This window comes from Morone saxatilis, unplaced genomic scaffold, assembly GCF_004916995.1.
Source record: "Morone saxatilis isolate NCDOM2014 unplaced genomic scaffold, NCSU_SB_2.0 Contig15, whole genome shotgun sequence".
In the NCBI taxonomy this organism is placed as follows: Eukaryota; Metazoa; Chordata; class Actinopteri; family Moronidae; genus Morone; species Morone saxatilis.
Genome location: NW_023339707.1, coordinates 14067444 through 14081763, shown reverse-complemented (window position 1 = coordinate 14081763; position 14320 = coordinate 14067444). Strand labels below are relative to the sequence as shown.

General features: G+C 38.7%; 2 protein-coding genes across 2 annotated transcripts; one reads left to right on the top strand and one right to left on the bottom strand.

Moving 5' to 3' along the window:
* The first annotated feature begins 148 nt into the window (after positions 1-148).
* LOC118324076 (hemicentin-1-like) lies at positions 149-11474 on the top strand. The gene is made up of 19 exons (XM_035656214.1): positions 149-952; positions 1071-1109; positions 2197-2262; positions 2924-3211; positions 3314-3583; positions 3824-4111; positions 4880-5143; positions 5965-6249; positions 6416-6679; positions 6874-7143; positions 7305-7595; positions 8558-8821; positions 8901-9027; positions 9144-9301; positions 9383-9484; positions 10122-10190; positions 10400-10459; positions 10563-10631; positions 10771-11474. The coding sequence occupies exons 1-19, from the start codon at positions 874-876 to the stop codon at positions 10833-10835; spliced, it is 3318 nt and encodes a 1105-aa protein (XP_035512107.1). The 5' UTR covers positions 149-873; the 3' UTR covers positions 10836-11474.
* On the bottom strand, positions 10885-13678 carry apobec2b (apolipoprotein B mRNA editing enzyme, catalytic polypeptide-like 2b). The gene is made up of 4 exons (XM_035656245.1): positions 13335-13678; positions 12253-12433; positions 11738-12087; positions 10885-11626 (listed from the first exon to the last, which is right to left on the bottom strand). Exons 1-3 carry the CDS (start codon positions 13616-13618, stop codon positions 11746-11748), a joined length of 807 nt encoding a protein of 268 aa, XP_035512138.1. The 5' UTR covers positions 13619-13678; the 3' UTR covers positions 10885-11626; positions 11738-11745.
* Positions 13679-14320: the final 642 nt, after the last annotated feature.

The window sequence follows — 14320 nt, the reverse complement described above, 5'->3', positions numbered from 1 at the left end:
GAAAATTTTGGGCCCAATACCGATATCCGCTATTAATTTGCGTTTCACGGCGATAACCCCGATATTTCACGATATTCGTATATTTCATATCGGTGCATCCCTAGTTAAAATACATAGTGTGTGACCACTTAACATTAATATTTAGATTATTTTAAAATGTGTGTAATTTCAGTGGACATGAAGTTAACTCCCATTTGCATATCTAGAGAGAGACTTTCAACAGAAGACAAAAGGATGTGGTTAAAGGCTGGTTTAAAACAAACCCAACATGTAGCTTCCGCTCATGTCCCCAAAATCACGTCACACCCACAGGTTAAAAAGATCTTCTGTGAAACTAAACTAAAATAAAATAGTGCCTTATTGTTTTAGAAAGGGCTTTGGTTTTACTTCTGCTTACATCTAAGTCTTTCACTTCTGAAAATAAGAAGAATCCGTTTACTTACTGAAATGAAAATTTGTGTATTTCTAAAATGTAACACAACTGTGTAAGAGGGATTTGAGTAAACACTGAACCACTTTAAATTGTCCAAATTGGAAGGGAAACTTTCAGACATAAGCAAACCTATTCTTCTTGCATGCACATTACACAGTAGACACAATATTTGTTTGTTCTTGTCAACATATTCACATTCTGCCATGTTGTTTCAATTCCCTAAGCCTTCTATCACTTTTCAGCACAAATCAGCAGTTCAAATTCATGCTGAAGGCACAAACATCTGAGCGCGGTTGACCGACGCATTTCCTGTAGCTTTGACAAAAAAAAAGCTAAAAGACAGGAAAGCTGCTGGCTGAGGTGAGTTTAGAAATGAACATGTCACACACGCCCTTATATTGTGCAGCCTATTTCCTTTGCAGAACTTCACTGAACAACAGATGACTCAACTCAGCAGCACAGCCTCTACATGTGCAGCTCAATGGAAAATGTGGCTTATCAAGGTCTTCAGTGTCATATGTAAGTTTTTTAGGCAATTGCATTAATTTGTTGTGACTTATATAATGTACAAAGAATATTTCCAGGTACATTTGAATGTGTTTCTCACCTAACATTTATCTTAATTTTAATTTGACAGATTTCACTGCTGTTTGTGCAACTCAGGGTGACGAAGATGGTAAGAAAAACATTTAACATACTGACAAAACATCATTTATGCACATTGCACAGATTTTAAAATAGCAGTTTAAAAAAAACAAACAAACAATTTAGTTAAACTAAAGGCCTTTAGTTAAACTAAATTGTTAAATATTAACTTGTGAGATTAACCTCTGTGATTGGAAACTAAATCACCTGGAATTAATGATTTTGATAGCCTGTACTAACTCAGAAGCAGAGAAAAATAATGTTTAGGAAGTAGATCATGAGAAAAGTTAACATGAGGAACATGAAGTACTTTGTAGTCATGAGTCTGGCAGTTCCTGCCAAATTTGACGCCTTCTAGTGCAAGTTCTTATTTCGCTGTTCTGCAGTTTCTTTATGGTTTTAGGTTTTCTAAACTGTAATGTCCTTGTTCTTGTGTCCTCCAGTAGTACGAGTGGTGGATAAATAATAAGAACACCTGATAATATATTCCAGCCATGCGTGGTACCGCAAAGTAAATTATAATGTTAATTTTTTGGAGCACAGGTGTTTCAGCTCTGGTTTTCAGCTCTTTGTGGTGTATTAAACTACATTTTATTGTCAGCTGTTCCTGTTATTTTGCCCTTGTGTCACTGTCTGTAGTGACCTCTCTGCAGACTTTTCAATCCCTGTGTCAGCTCTATTGAAATAATGCGATTTGTTGAGTGTGATCAGTTTAATTCAATTGGGTCAAACATGACCACATCAGTTCATCCAGGGCTGCAACTAAATTAAAAAACGTATAATTTTGACTGTTTTCATCTATGAAATGTCAGAAAACAGTTAAAATTTCCTGTTCACACAGCTCAGGGAGATATGTATTTAAATAGCTTGTTTTATTCAACCAACACCTAAAGATATTTATTATTTTGCTGTCATATATGACAAAGACAAGCAACAAATCTTCACATTTTAGAAGCTGGAACCAGTGTGCGTTTGGCATTTTTGGCTGAATTTATTTAATGAATGTATTTTTTGTTGCATCTCAAAGTTCATTAAGTCCATTATTACTGCTGTTGCTGTATGTAGAGCACAAATGCTGGCTGTTCTGATCTAAATTCTGATCTCCTCTCATCCACCAGTCACTGCCGTGTACAGCTCCATCACTCCAAACACTGTTCTGCCAGTGGTGATTACAACTGCCTATGGTGAGATTTTAATTGTTTAATTTAAATTCTGCTGTAAAACCATATACCTAAAAGATTAGCTGATGATCATGCATGTTCATTCAATTTTCAAAATCAATATGGCAATATTGGCATTGATGTTGGACAGTAAAATCCACGGACGCAAAGTGAATGCAGATCTAAACAAAATTATATTCGAATATGATATGTCTTTGACAGTGTGAATCAGCAAATGTCACCTGTGAAGTCACCATGGGTGTTGTCACATTTGTACTGGTTTATATAGATGACATCGCCACCGCAATTTGTCTCTCTGCCTTTTAGAAGAAAGCCTGTTGCAATTTGCAAAATGAAACTGTTGTTGAAAAACTACATTACTCAAATATTACTTCACCACTATTTTAAAGGGGATTCTCCTTCTGCAACACTTCTTATTCATCATTTTAACTCTGATTTTGTAATTTCATGAAGTTCAAAATAAATTCAATAACATTTAGTTAATTTTGAGTGGTTCACACTTACCTGCACTAAGAATAAAAATCAAGACAAGCGGGATTTTAAAAATAACTTTCACAGTAATCGTCCTAATGCCATTGGACCTAAATGTGCACGACTATTTCAGTATATTATTTTTTGGAATTATATGAATCTAATCAATATTTATTTTTATTTAAACTTCCAGTGCCTCCTATACCGACTCTGGAGCTACAGTCAACCTGGTTGGATGTGTTCCCTTCTGAGAAAGTGAAGTTCAGTTGTAGTATCACTGGCAGCTCTGACTGGACCTTCACCTGGTTCAGAAATGGTGCTAAAGTCCAATCAGATCCAAATGTGTCTTTGTCTGCAGAGGGATCAATACTTACAATTACTGCAGCAAAAATACATTCTGGAAGTTATTCCTGTAAAGGTCATCACAAAACAAAAAGCGTTTTCTCTGCAGTTAGTAACTCACATGAACTCAAAGTTTCTGGTAAGTTTCATTATGTTCCCTCAACCATATTTCTGCTGAATGTTTAGTCAGAATATAATCAATAACTGAATTGTTATCTTTTTTCTTCTTCTTTCTGATAAGCAAACAAGCCCAAGCCCATTGTAAGCCAAAATCCAAACCATGACAAGATGTTTCCCGGAGAGTCTGTCACCTTCACATGCGGGAATGTTTTGTCCATTGGATGGGAATATCTGTGGTACCATAATGAAAGGGAAATTCAAGTATCTGGTAGTAACCATACCATAGTTTCTGTAGATCATCCTAACAGTGGACAGTATTACTGCAAAGCCAAGCGAGGCAAAGACCCATTCTACACAGAGGACAGTGAAAAAACAACTCTGAAGGTCTCTGGTAAGCTTAATGAACAGTGTCATCACTTCAACTAAGTCAAACCGCACTTCAGACAGTATGACCACTTCATTCCTGTCTACATAAATTAGCCTTTGTGAACATCACTATTTTTAATACTTTTATCTGTGAAAGAGGAAGTTTAGTTTCTTTTCTTTTCTGAGGCAGTAAGTTATTTTAATTGGGGTTTATCTTAAATGTTTATCAAGATTTTAAAGACTTCTTTGTATTGCATATTTTCAGACCCACCTAAACCATCCCTAAAGCTGCTGTCTCCCTGGACGGATGTGTTTGAAAATGAGACAGTGGAGTTCTTGTGTGAAGTGGACAGCCATGACTGGGAGCCCACCTGGTACCACAATCAAATGCAGCTCCAGGAGGACTCAGTCGTGACCCTGGATCCAGAGGGACTTTCACTCAACATCACCTCGATCACTCAAGCCTATCAAGGAGATTATGCCTGCAAAGCTAACCTCCATTCCAGGAACGTCCGCTCTGGATTCAGTGATAAAATCAATATCAAAGTTTACGGTGAGCATTCATGCCTCTGGATATGATTACATAAACTATACATTAACCCGGCTATCTTAAAGAAGTAATTTAAAATTATTGGGATTAAGCAAATTCACTTTTAAAAATGGAAACAGGAGGGAAAGGCTAGCCTTGCTCTGACCTAAAGGTAGCAGAATCTGCCTACTACTAATTAACACTTTAAATCTTGTTTGTTTAAGCCATACAATAACCAAACTATAAAAATGACACAAAAGAGGGGAGGTTATGTGCCAATCTTTTTATTTTTCTACTTTGAGCAGTGGTTTCTTGTCATCACAATGAGGTTTCCAGGCAGGTTTTATGATTTTGTTACCTTAGCACAGAGGCAGGCTGGCTGTTTCCCCCGTGGATGTATTTAAAGCTCTTATTATACATCCAAGGTTTCCCCACTGTTTTCAGTCTGTGTGCTAAGCTAAGCTAAGCTAAGCTAAGATGAAAATGTCAAACAACTGTTACTTCTCAAAGTTTATATCCAACTTCATTGAAGGTAGGGTCAGTCATTCTGGAGAAAGACTGTTGAGTTGAATTCCCAAAACCTCGGGTTGCCAATTAGATGACCTGGGAGCATGAACACCACTTGTTGTGTTGCATGGCTTTCCCATTTACAATAATTCAAATCGAGGCCAAAGTACTGAATGTTTCGCCAGCAGGACTGACCGCTTCTTTAAGTGGTCAGTTACTACATATAACTGCGTCTCATGTTTTGGGTGTAGCTGTAATATGGTGTGAACTTCTTTTCTGTTTTAGAAAACATACCAAAACCAACATTGAGCAAGGTTCCTGGTTTTAACGAGATGTTTGCTGGAGAAACAGTGAAATTCACTTGCAATGTTGATGTGTCCACGGGTTGGAATTATCGGTGGTACAAAGATGGAAAAGATCTCACTGAAACAAACAAAACCATCAGCATCCGCCTTGGTCTTTCTGATGGGGGGAAGTACTTTTGCATGGCCACCAGAGGCGAAGTAACATCAACAGACATCAGTGATGAAATACCACAAGTTGTTCATGGTAGGTAGAAAAAACAAAGTAATATTATTTAAGCATTGTGTTACAGTAAGAAAATCTACAATTGTTTGTTGTAAATATGTACAATTCTGTTCATGTATTATATATAGGGGAAGTTGTAACTACGTGACACTACCGGCTTTAAAAACCTTCTGTCTGCTCTTGAATTGAGTGAAACAGCGTTTTGGGAGCATCTGGCTTCCGTTATTTTATGCATTTTCTGATGAAACAGGATGTTGTGGTTTAGCATAACACAGGGTGGGATGGCTCAGAAGTGTGTATATATACTGTATGTAGCAGTGGCAAAGCCCTTATTGTAGGGAGGCAAAAAGTCAGAATTACTCATTTTAAACTTGTTTTCAATGTTCAGAGGAAAAAACTCAAACCTACAGTTTCATATTACAGTTCTATATTATTTTTGTTAATTCATTATTTCATGTTAATACTTGATGAAGTCAGTGTTTTTCTTTCTTTTCTTTTTTTTCCTCTGTGGTTTGAGTTGTACCTTAGGTTGGCTGGCCTTGTGTTCTTATAGCTCTGGTGGTATTTACTTGTTGTAGTCATTAAGGTTAGAAATTAGTTAAGCAAAAACTTAATTTGTTATTCAAAATTCAAATTCATTGAGGATCTACTTTTACATTTTTTTATGTAAAGCTCCTGATTTAGCTCAACACCCAATATTTCTTTTTTACGTTGTCCTCTTTTATGTAAGCTTGCTTGTGTTTAGATCTGATGTTGTGTATTATATATAATTAACTTTCTAATGCTTTATACTGTATGGTAAAAATGTATGAAAAGGGGCTGATGTGTCTTTCTCTCCGTAGAAATTCCGGCTCCTGATGTCACACAAGAAACACCGTGGTTGGATGTGTTCCCCCATGAGATTGTGAAGTTTAGCTGCAAGATAAAAGGCGGGTTGCACTGGATTTATACATGGTACAAAGACGGACAGGAACTGGTTGATAATGTGTCTTTTGACTCGAATAGAGCTACTCTTTCCATCATCTCGGCCTCAACTGTACATGCAGGACAATATACCTGCATGGGACGAGTGAAGGACAGATCTGTCAACAGCAGATCTAGTTCTGGACTTACTCTCACAGTATATGGTGAGTTTTCCTTTTTAAATTTACATAGAAATTAAAACACTATCTGAATTTTAGGTATTAGGGCATTGGGCTGTTTAAGGCACATCTGGTTAGACTAGCTTCTTTTTACATTGGATGCAGTGTAATTTAACACACTGATGACAATTACATGTTTACTGGCCCTCAGAGAAGCAACCCAGTGTCATACTGGTGCAGGATCCAGACTACCAGGTGATGTTCCCCGGAGAGTCAGTCACCTTTAGCTGTCACATTAACGTCTCCACTGGATGGAAATACTTGTGGTACAAAGATGGCAGTCACTTTGGCAATCCATCTGAAGAATCTAGAAACAACTATATGGTCAGCTCAACAAACCAGGGTTCATATAAATGCCAAGCAATAAGAGGCTCATTCACCGTCTCTAGTCAGGATATACTCCTTCAAGTTGAAAGTAAGTGTCTGTTGATTTACTCTAAACATTTATTTGTTTTGTGCAGGTTGTTGAATGAGTTTTGCACTTGTGTTTCCGCAGTGCATCTCTGGTCACTAATGATCCTGGTCAAACATTTTAATGAACAATGTAACAACATGTAACTGTTGATATCACAAAATAAACACAGATGCATTTCCTCTTTGTGTTTTTAGAGAACAAGCCAAAGCCCTCGATTACTCAACAGCCAAATGTTGACAAGGTGTACACTGGAGAGTCAGTGTCCTTTGAATGTAAAGTTAAACTCTCGTATGGTTGGGAGTATCTCTGGACCAAAAATGGAGAAAATCTCTCTATCAGCAGCAGTAGTTTTAACATCTCTGATGCCAATTCATCAGACAGCGGGACTTATAAGTGCATGGCTACAAGAAGCAAAACAATGTACGTTACAGAACTCAGTGATGGACAGAACTTGCACGTATCTGGTGAGCCACAGAAAGTTACTTTGTGTCGATGTGTATTATTATGTGGGCCTCCATCTGTGATTATGGAGTTATGTATTTAATATATATAATGTTATAGTAAAAATCAGAGCGTATATGTCTAAGGATATTTGAAAGGGGCTAATGTGTCTGTTTTTCTTTAGAAATTCCCATTCCAACTTTGAAGCAAGCTACAAAATGGTTGGATGTGTTCCCTTCTGAAAGTGTGAAACTGAGCTGTGAGATGGACGGCACTTCTGACTGGACATATACATGGTACAAAGATGGACAGATTGTCCTGCCTGAAAATACTGTATCTTTTGACTCGGATAAAACTACTCTTTCCATCCCCTCTGCTTCGGTCTTACATCGTGGACAATATGTATGCTCAGGAATATTCAAAAGCAGGTCTGTCAAAAGCAGCTTCAGTTCTGGACTAATACTTTCCGTTTATGGTGAGATTTTTTTTCATCCTTTTTGGCACAGTTCTTTAGAAACATATTGTTTTTAATCAATTGTTTTATTTTGAGTCTTGGTGGTTGGTGGGTTTCCTAAGCAAAAACATTTAAAGGAATAGACGCTTTGGCAAATACGCTTATTGACCTTCTTGCAAAGAGTTTAGATTGGAGGAGCGATACCACTCATATCTGTCCTGTTCACTATGACGCTACAACTAGGATACGGTTAGCATAGCTTAGCATCAAAACTGTAGACAGGGGGAAACAGTTAGCAGCTGGTAGCCTTGTAACCTCACAGTACAAGACTTCAGGACTTAACCAGCACATAACCTCTTGTTGAACCATAAATTATTGTTTTGACACTTACATTTTGGTACAGATAAAACAAATAAGATATAAGGTGGTGTTGTTGTTTTTGTACCTTGGTCAGCGCCAGGCTAGCTGTTTCCCTCTACTTCCAGTCTTTACGCTAAGCTAAGCTAACCGTCTCTTGGCTGTCGCTTAAAGATCCAGTGTGCAGGATTTAGTGGCATCTAGCAATGTAGTTGCAGACTGTAACTCTTTTGTAACACTTTACCCTCCTTTTCCAAGCACAAAGGAGAAACTTGTGTTCATAAACACAATGATTCTTACTTTCAGGGGATTATACACAAATGAAAACATACCTATAAATATTATATTCCATTTCTGCCAGTAGATCTTCCTAAATGTTACACACTAGATCTTTACCATTTGCTGGCCAAATAAGAGAGTGGCATTGATCATCTCATCTACTTATCAGAAAGAAACAAATAAATATATTTGCCAAAACTAGTCTTTTTTTGGAAAAGTAGTAGTTTCAGCATGTCACAAAAACTATTTAAAGCAGCTATAAGGCCAGCTTCTCTTTACTGTGGGCTCTACAGTGTGATATACATTGCTTTCATACTAATAGCACTTATATTATTATTACCCCTCAGATGAAAAACCCAGAGTCATACTGGGGCAAAATCCCAATCACAGTGTGATGTACACTGAAGATTCAGTTTCGTTTAGCTGTCACATTAATGTCTCTTCTGGATGGGAGTACCTGTGGTACAAAGATGGCAGTCTACTCCCCGAATCTGGAAACAAACATACCATCCCTTCTGTTCTGACAACACACACCGGATCATATAAATGCAAAACTAAAAGAGGAGTCTTTCAGTCAGACCCAAGTCAGACTATAAGTCTACACGTTGAAAGTAAGTTTTCGTTCATTTCCCTTTTCTGTATCTGCATGTGTTGAATGTGTTTATTACAGTTTTGATGGGGTTTCTACAGAGCGCCCAAAGGCTGATATAATCCTGTTAACTGGCTGGTCTGAGGTCTTCGCCACTGACAGCTTGGTGCTCAAATGCGGGGTGGTGGAAAACCAGAACGAAAAAGAAAGAATCTGGAACTACACATGGTAATACACATCAACAACACCAGTTTATGCTAAAGAATAAAGTTTTCTAAATGTATTCATGTGTACTGTATGGATTCTCACCTTTCTGAAAATTCCAACATGCAAAAATTGAACAGGTTCAAAAACAATATAGCCATCGATCGGCCGACCTCTGCGAAACATACAGTGACACCCCAGGATGACCCTGAGCAGAGTCTGTACACCTGCAAGGGCAATCGCAGCGGGAGACCATCTTATTCAAAAATGAGTGATCAGTTCACGACCAAGAACCTTCGTGAGTATACCATAGCTGAGCACTGGAACTTTAGTTTTTACCCTGCAGATATTCTGTCTCACCTTCGTTCTCTGTGTGTAGTTTTGAAAAGGAGGGTGCTTCTTTCCATCTCTGGCTTTATCTTCTTTGGCATCATTGCCGTCTTCCTTGGATGCATCATCCTCAGAGTCATCCGCAAACCAGGTTTGGTTAGTTTTTGAGACTTTTCGAGTGCATGGATTCTAGAAATCAATACTGTTAAAACAGTTATAATCAATATTGTTATGGTAACAATGTAAGAATGACTGTGAATGTGGTCAGACGTACTGATGAACTTACAGAGAATTATCACCTGAATCTGCAGCTCCCATCTGTTTTATGGCCATTACTGTTTTGGTTGACTCTCATCTCTCTCATCGAGTCATTTCGTCCACAGCGGAAAGCTTTTTTAATGGAAAAGCTCTTAAACTTCAGTATACACTACCTGCTAAGCACCAAACGGCAGACAGACACAATTAGTGACTGGCTGGTGAACATGCTGGAACATTTAGCTGCTTAATAATCTGATATTTCCCTCAAGATTTGGTAGAGACTAAAGCTAAAAGAAAGTGAATATTGGACTTTACATTCATCAGGTGACCACAAACTCAAATGAAAGATTATGTTGCTTAGAAACTACTGGATTTGTAAATTACTGACAGTTTGCTAACAAGTTCACCGTATCAGTTTAAAAGATAAAAATGTGTCAATGTTGTGTTGTGTTGGGATTTCCGAGAATGTACTTACTCTCAATAAACCAAAACCAAAATGAGGTTACCTATTATCTTTTCCTTTCATGTAGCTAAAGATGAATATAAACCAGAAGAGGTAGACCTGTTTCTCAACATGTCTCAGCTGAAGGGCCGTGATGGTATGTTGACACCGCCCCTCATGGCTTGTGGTTTTGGTTGCCATTTCCTCATATGCTGCAGATACAGCCCCACCAGTGATTCATTTCTGAGCTATTTTGAAATTACCGTATATGAAACTATCTACTGCCACTTTCAAGAGCCTGACTTTCATAGTTTGCCCCTAGCCGTTGGTGCTCTTTTGTTAAAAGTTCCTTCCTCCCGCCTGCAGATGCACCCTGTCCACTGGTTGAGTACATCACTGATGCAGCACTGAATGCTCCATCTAAAGGTAAAGAACCTGTAGATAAGTAAAGAAGATACTATACTATATTATTATGCAAGTATGTCTCAAGTGTCTTTTCTGGTTTTTAAAAAAACAATCTGACCTGCAGAAGAGGATGAGAATGGCGTGATTTGCAGTGAAACAACACCATTACCAATAACATCACAGGACGACCAAGGTAATAAAGTTATATTACAAATGCCCTCTTCAAATCTACCATTTTTTCTTTGTGATGATAGATCCTGTGCCAATTTATTTGAAGCTGATAATGGATTTCTAATGCAAGTTTCCACATGTTGCCCTTTACACCTTTCTAGCTGTGACAACTGAGAGCCAAGATGCAACAGAAAACAACGGTGGGCTGGTTTCCTTTAAACAATGAGTTACTGAAGCAGCGGTTTAGTTTCAGGCAAAAAAATTTAAAGATTGGCCAAAGAGAAAGGTGAAACTTTATGCAGTGGCCATGATAAGACATCTAAGACTCATCTTGTCTCAGCTCAATATGGTCAGACTGATGTTTGCATCAGTCTTAAAGTACAGCTGAGGATCATTAGCATTGTCTGTACCAAATTTAGAATATTTGACAAGATATTACTGTGTTACAAGTGCGAACATTGCTATATAAATGTGTGCAGATTTGTTTGGCACAGCACAATACTGTGGAGAACTGTACATATTTCAATTCTTATCACTGTATTGATTCATTGACTGTTAAACGTACTGTTAAAATATGAAACATTATTTATGTGATAAGCATCAATCATATATATGTATATGTATATTGTTGTATTGTACATATATGTATATTTTTAGCTTTCAATTATTGTATGCACTGTACATAGCCTTTGTGATGATCTGTAGGATAGTTTTTCAATTCTTACAACAACCACCAGATGTCAGTAAAGTTCTCCAAAGCTTAGTGACCAGTTGGATATTGCATATTTACCTACAGTGCAGCTACAGAAATGCCATTCAAACATTTGTTTTAAACTTAACCCTATGAAATTATGAAAATAAAAAATACAAAACTTTGCCACAAGTGTTCATTCAAACTAATATTGATCTGCACCATCAGATGTGACTGCAAGAAAACACACGTTCAACCAGTGGGATTTTCACAAGAAGGACGATTTGTGGTTCTTTCAGTAGGAAGATCTTGCCCATCATGTGCACCTGTAACAAGTCAGGGGACAAAGACAATCATTATCCAGACAAACCTTAAATTTAAAACATTTTTGACCCAAAAGAAGCATGTAGGCTCACAGCAACATACACAATACTTACTGACACATCTACTTGAGGATATCAGCCAGTTTCTCCATATAGTAGTCGTAGTTTTCCTGACAATCTTCCCAGGGTGTAAAGCTCTGGTCCTCCTTCTCCACATACGTTTCCCAGACATGTAGGAAGTCACATGGCTTCATCATCCGCAGTTTGCAGCCGGCACTCACCAGAGCCCGGAGTCCTTCTACTATCTCTGGCTGCTCCCACTCAAAGAGACGAGAACAGAATATGCAGAGACGGAGCTTTTTGCGCTGCTGGAGGATGTTGGCCAACTTGGCTGCACAGGACACACAGGGACTGGATGATACATACCATGTGACTTCATACTCTTGGGAAGCGTCAGGGAGCACCTGTAGAGGAAAGAGTAGGGATTTATGGAGGCCTAAAGGAGAAAACACTATTAATTACATTATCACAAGAGGAAACGGTTGCAAACTAAAAGGAATCAGACCTCTACTGGGGTTCACATATGTGTAGTATAATAAGTCGGTATGAAAAGTGTGAGTGTTCATTACCTGTTGAAAGAAGGCCTCTTCAGCATGAGCTGTGGCATGTTCATCCTCCATATAACCTTTCAGAGGCTCTGTGCTGCCTCCTGGTGTATCCACTCTGAAGCACAGTAGGGTCTTGTTCCTCCCTGATGAGTATTCCACATTCCTGAACTGAAACTTGAAGTAGAACGGGCTCATCTGTTCCCTGGTGGAGATTGAAAGTGTGTGTTTCCATAAATCTGATATTAAGTTGCCTCTTTTCTTTTCAGTGAATGCCAAAGCACTACTCGGTTGGACAACGCTGAATGTCATCGTCATTGGGGCTTTTTAGTGCATGAAGGTTAGATTAGTATGAAAGAGTAAACCACAATCAGCAGGATGCATCTATCAGCAGTGCTTTCAGAATAATGTGTCACATTTAATGGTGGTGTATGACAGAGTAACTGGAAATGCCAAACCAGGTGACACTAACACTGAGAGCATGAGTCACTCATTTGGTGATGCATTTGTCAACCATCCAAGACAGTAAAAGAGTAATGATAGCGAGTCTTTACTATAGACTATGGTGACACCTTGAATAGAATATTAATGAGGCTACCACTGAGTAAACTGATGTTTCTATAAATATTTTTGGCTTCCCACAATCTGTGGATGATCTCTTCACGATTCAGCCACTGAACAAAACACATACCCCTTCTGTCTTTCTATATCAATCCTTTGTTATATTGTACGTGAATAGCCAGATGTATTACACAAATAGATCTTTTATAGCTTTGATATCAAAATACACAAAGGACAGAGACTGGGGAACAGATGCTTGCTGGAGTGATATAACAGGGAACGGCATCTGTGTCGGCTCTGTGACTCATCCCTATTCTTACTGCTGGGTTAGTAAGGATGGCAGGTGTGAGTCATTAGTATCCTTCCTCACTGATATCTAAGTAAACTATAGAACATGCATTGGTAACAATATGACTTAGAGAAAGACATGAAAAACTACTTCAACTACAAAATAATCAAAAAGTAACTGTTAAAGAGCTGAAGAGGTCTGCAAGGATAACATACTGACTCTAACTCTTGTGGTGTATATATTAAAGTGTACCTACCCTGTGACAATCTCAAACGGTGGCAGCTCTATGGGCTGAAACTCTCCGTTTTCTTCACTGTTATTGGCCTCCGCTCCAGTTGCCTCTCCACTTTCCCCATTCCTCTTCTCTTCATCCGTCTTGGGCGGCTCTGGGGTCTTCTCTGGCTTTTTCACAAGTTTTTCAGGCTTTTTCACAATCTTCTCCTTCCCCTTCTCCTTTTCTTTGTCCTTCTCATCGTTTGTTTTGTTTTCCACCTTCTTCTCTTTCTTCTTAACACTCAACCGGCTGTTTCTGTCGGCCATGATTTTGTGTAAGTGGGTGAGAGTGGTAGATAACGAGAGGGAGGGAGAGGGGGATGTCAGTCTAAGTGGAGTGATAACCCTAGTGCATTTACAGAAATAGATCCTATTGTGTGCTATAGTTGGAGTCACAACATGTGCAAGTCATGCCTCCCCCCACCTCCCCCCGTGCCCTGGCAGTTAAAAGGCTAAAGGACAACACAAGAGTGAGTGTCCATGTGTTGCTCGAAGAAAGGAGGGCATGACTCGACTATCTATCTATTATATCTCTTACACACTTCAGACAGTTGCCAAATTAAGAAAGGAAACTATATTATTCTGTGTAGAAATGTATAACCTCAACACACAACGAGAGGTATCTCTTTAATCCATCAGGATTTAACTGTCAACAGGCCAGCAACAGGCAGGTTATTAATAACGATGCTTGTCTGTGTGTGTGTCTGTGTGTATGGGGTAACCAGGGCTTTTTTGATACTAAACACCACGTTTGTTTGTGCCAACTCCAAAGTCCTGCAGCCCATTAGGCCTTAGCAAAACGCCAAGGCCAGCTTAAGGGCACCCCAGATAGGGGAAGATACACACACAACACAGTCTAAGAGAGTATTTGTTTCTGTGCTATAGATACGAGTGCAGGAGTGAAGTGTGGCCTAGTGTGCATGTGCCCATGAACAATCAATCTATGAAATCACCCTGCATCAATATGGC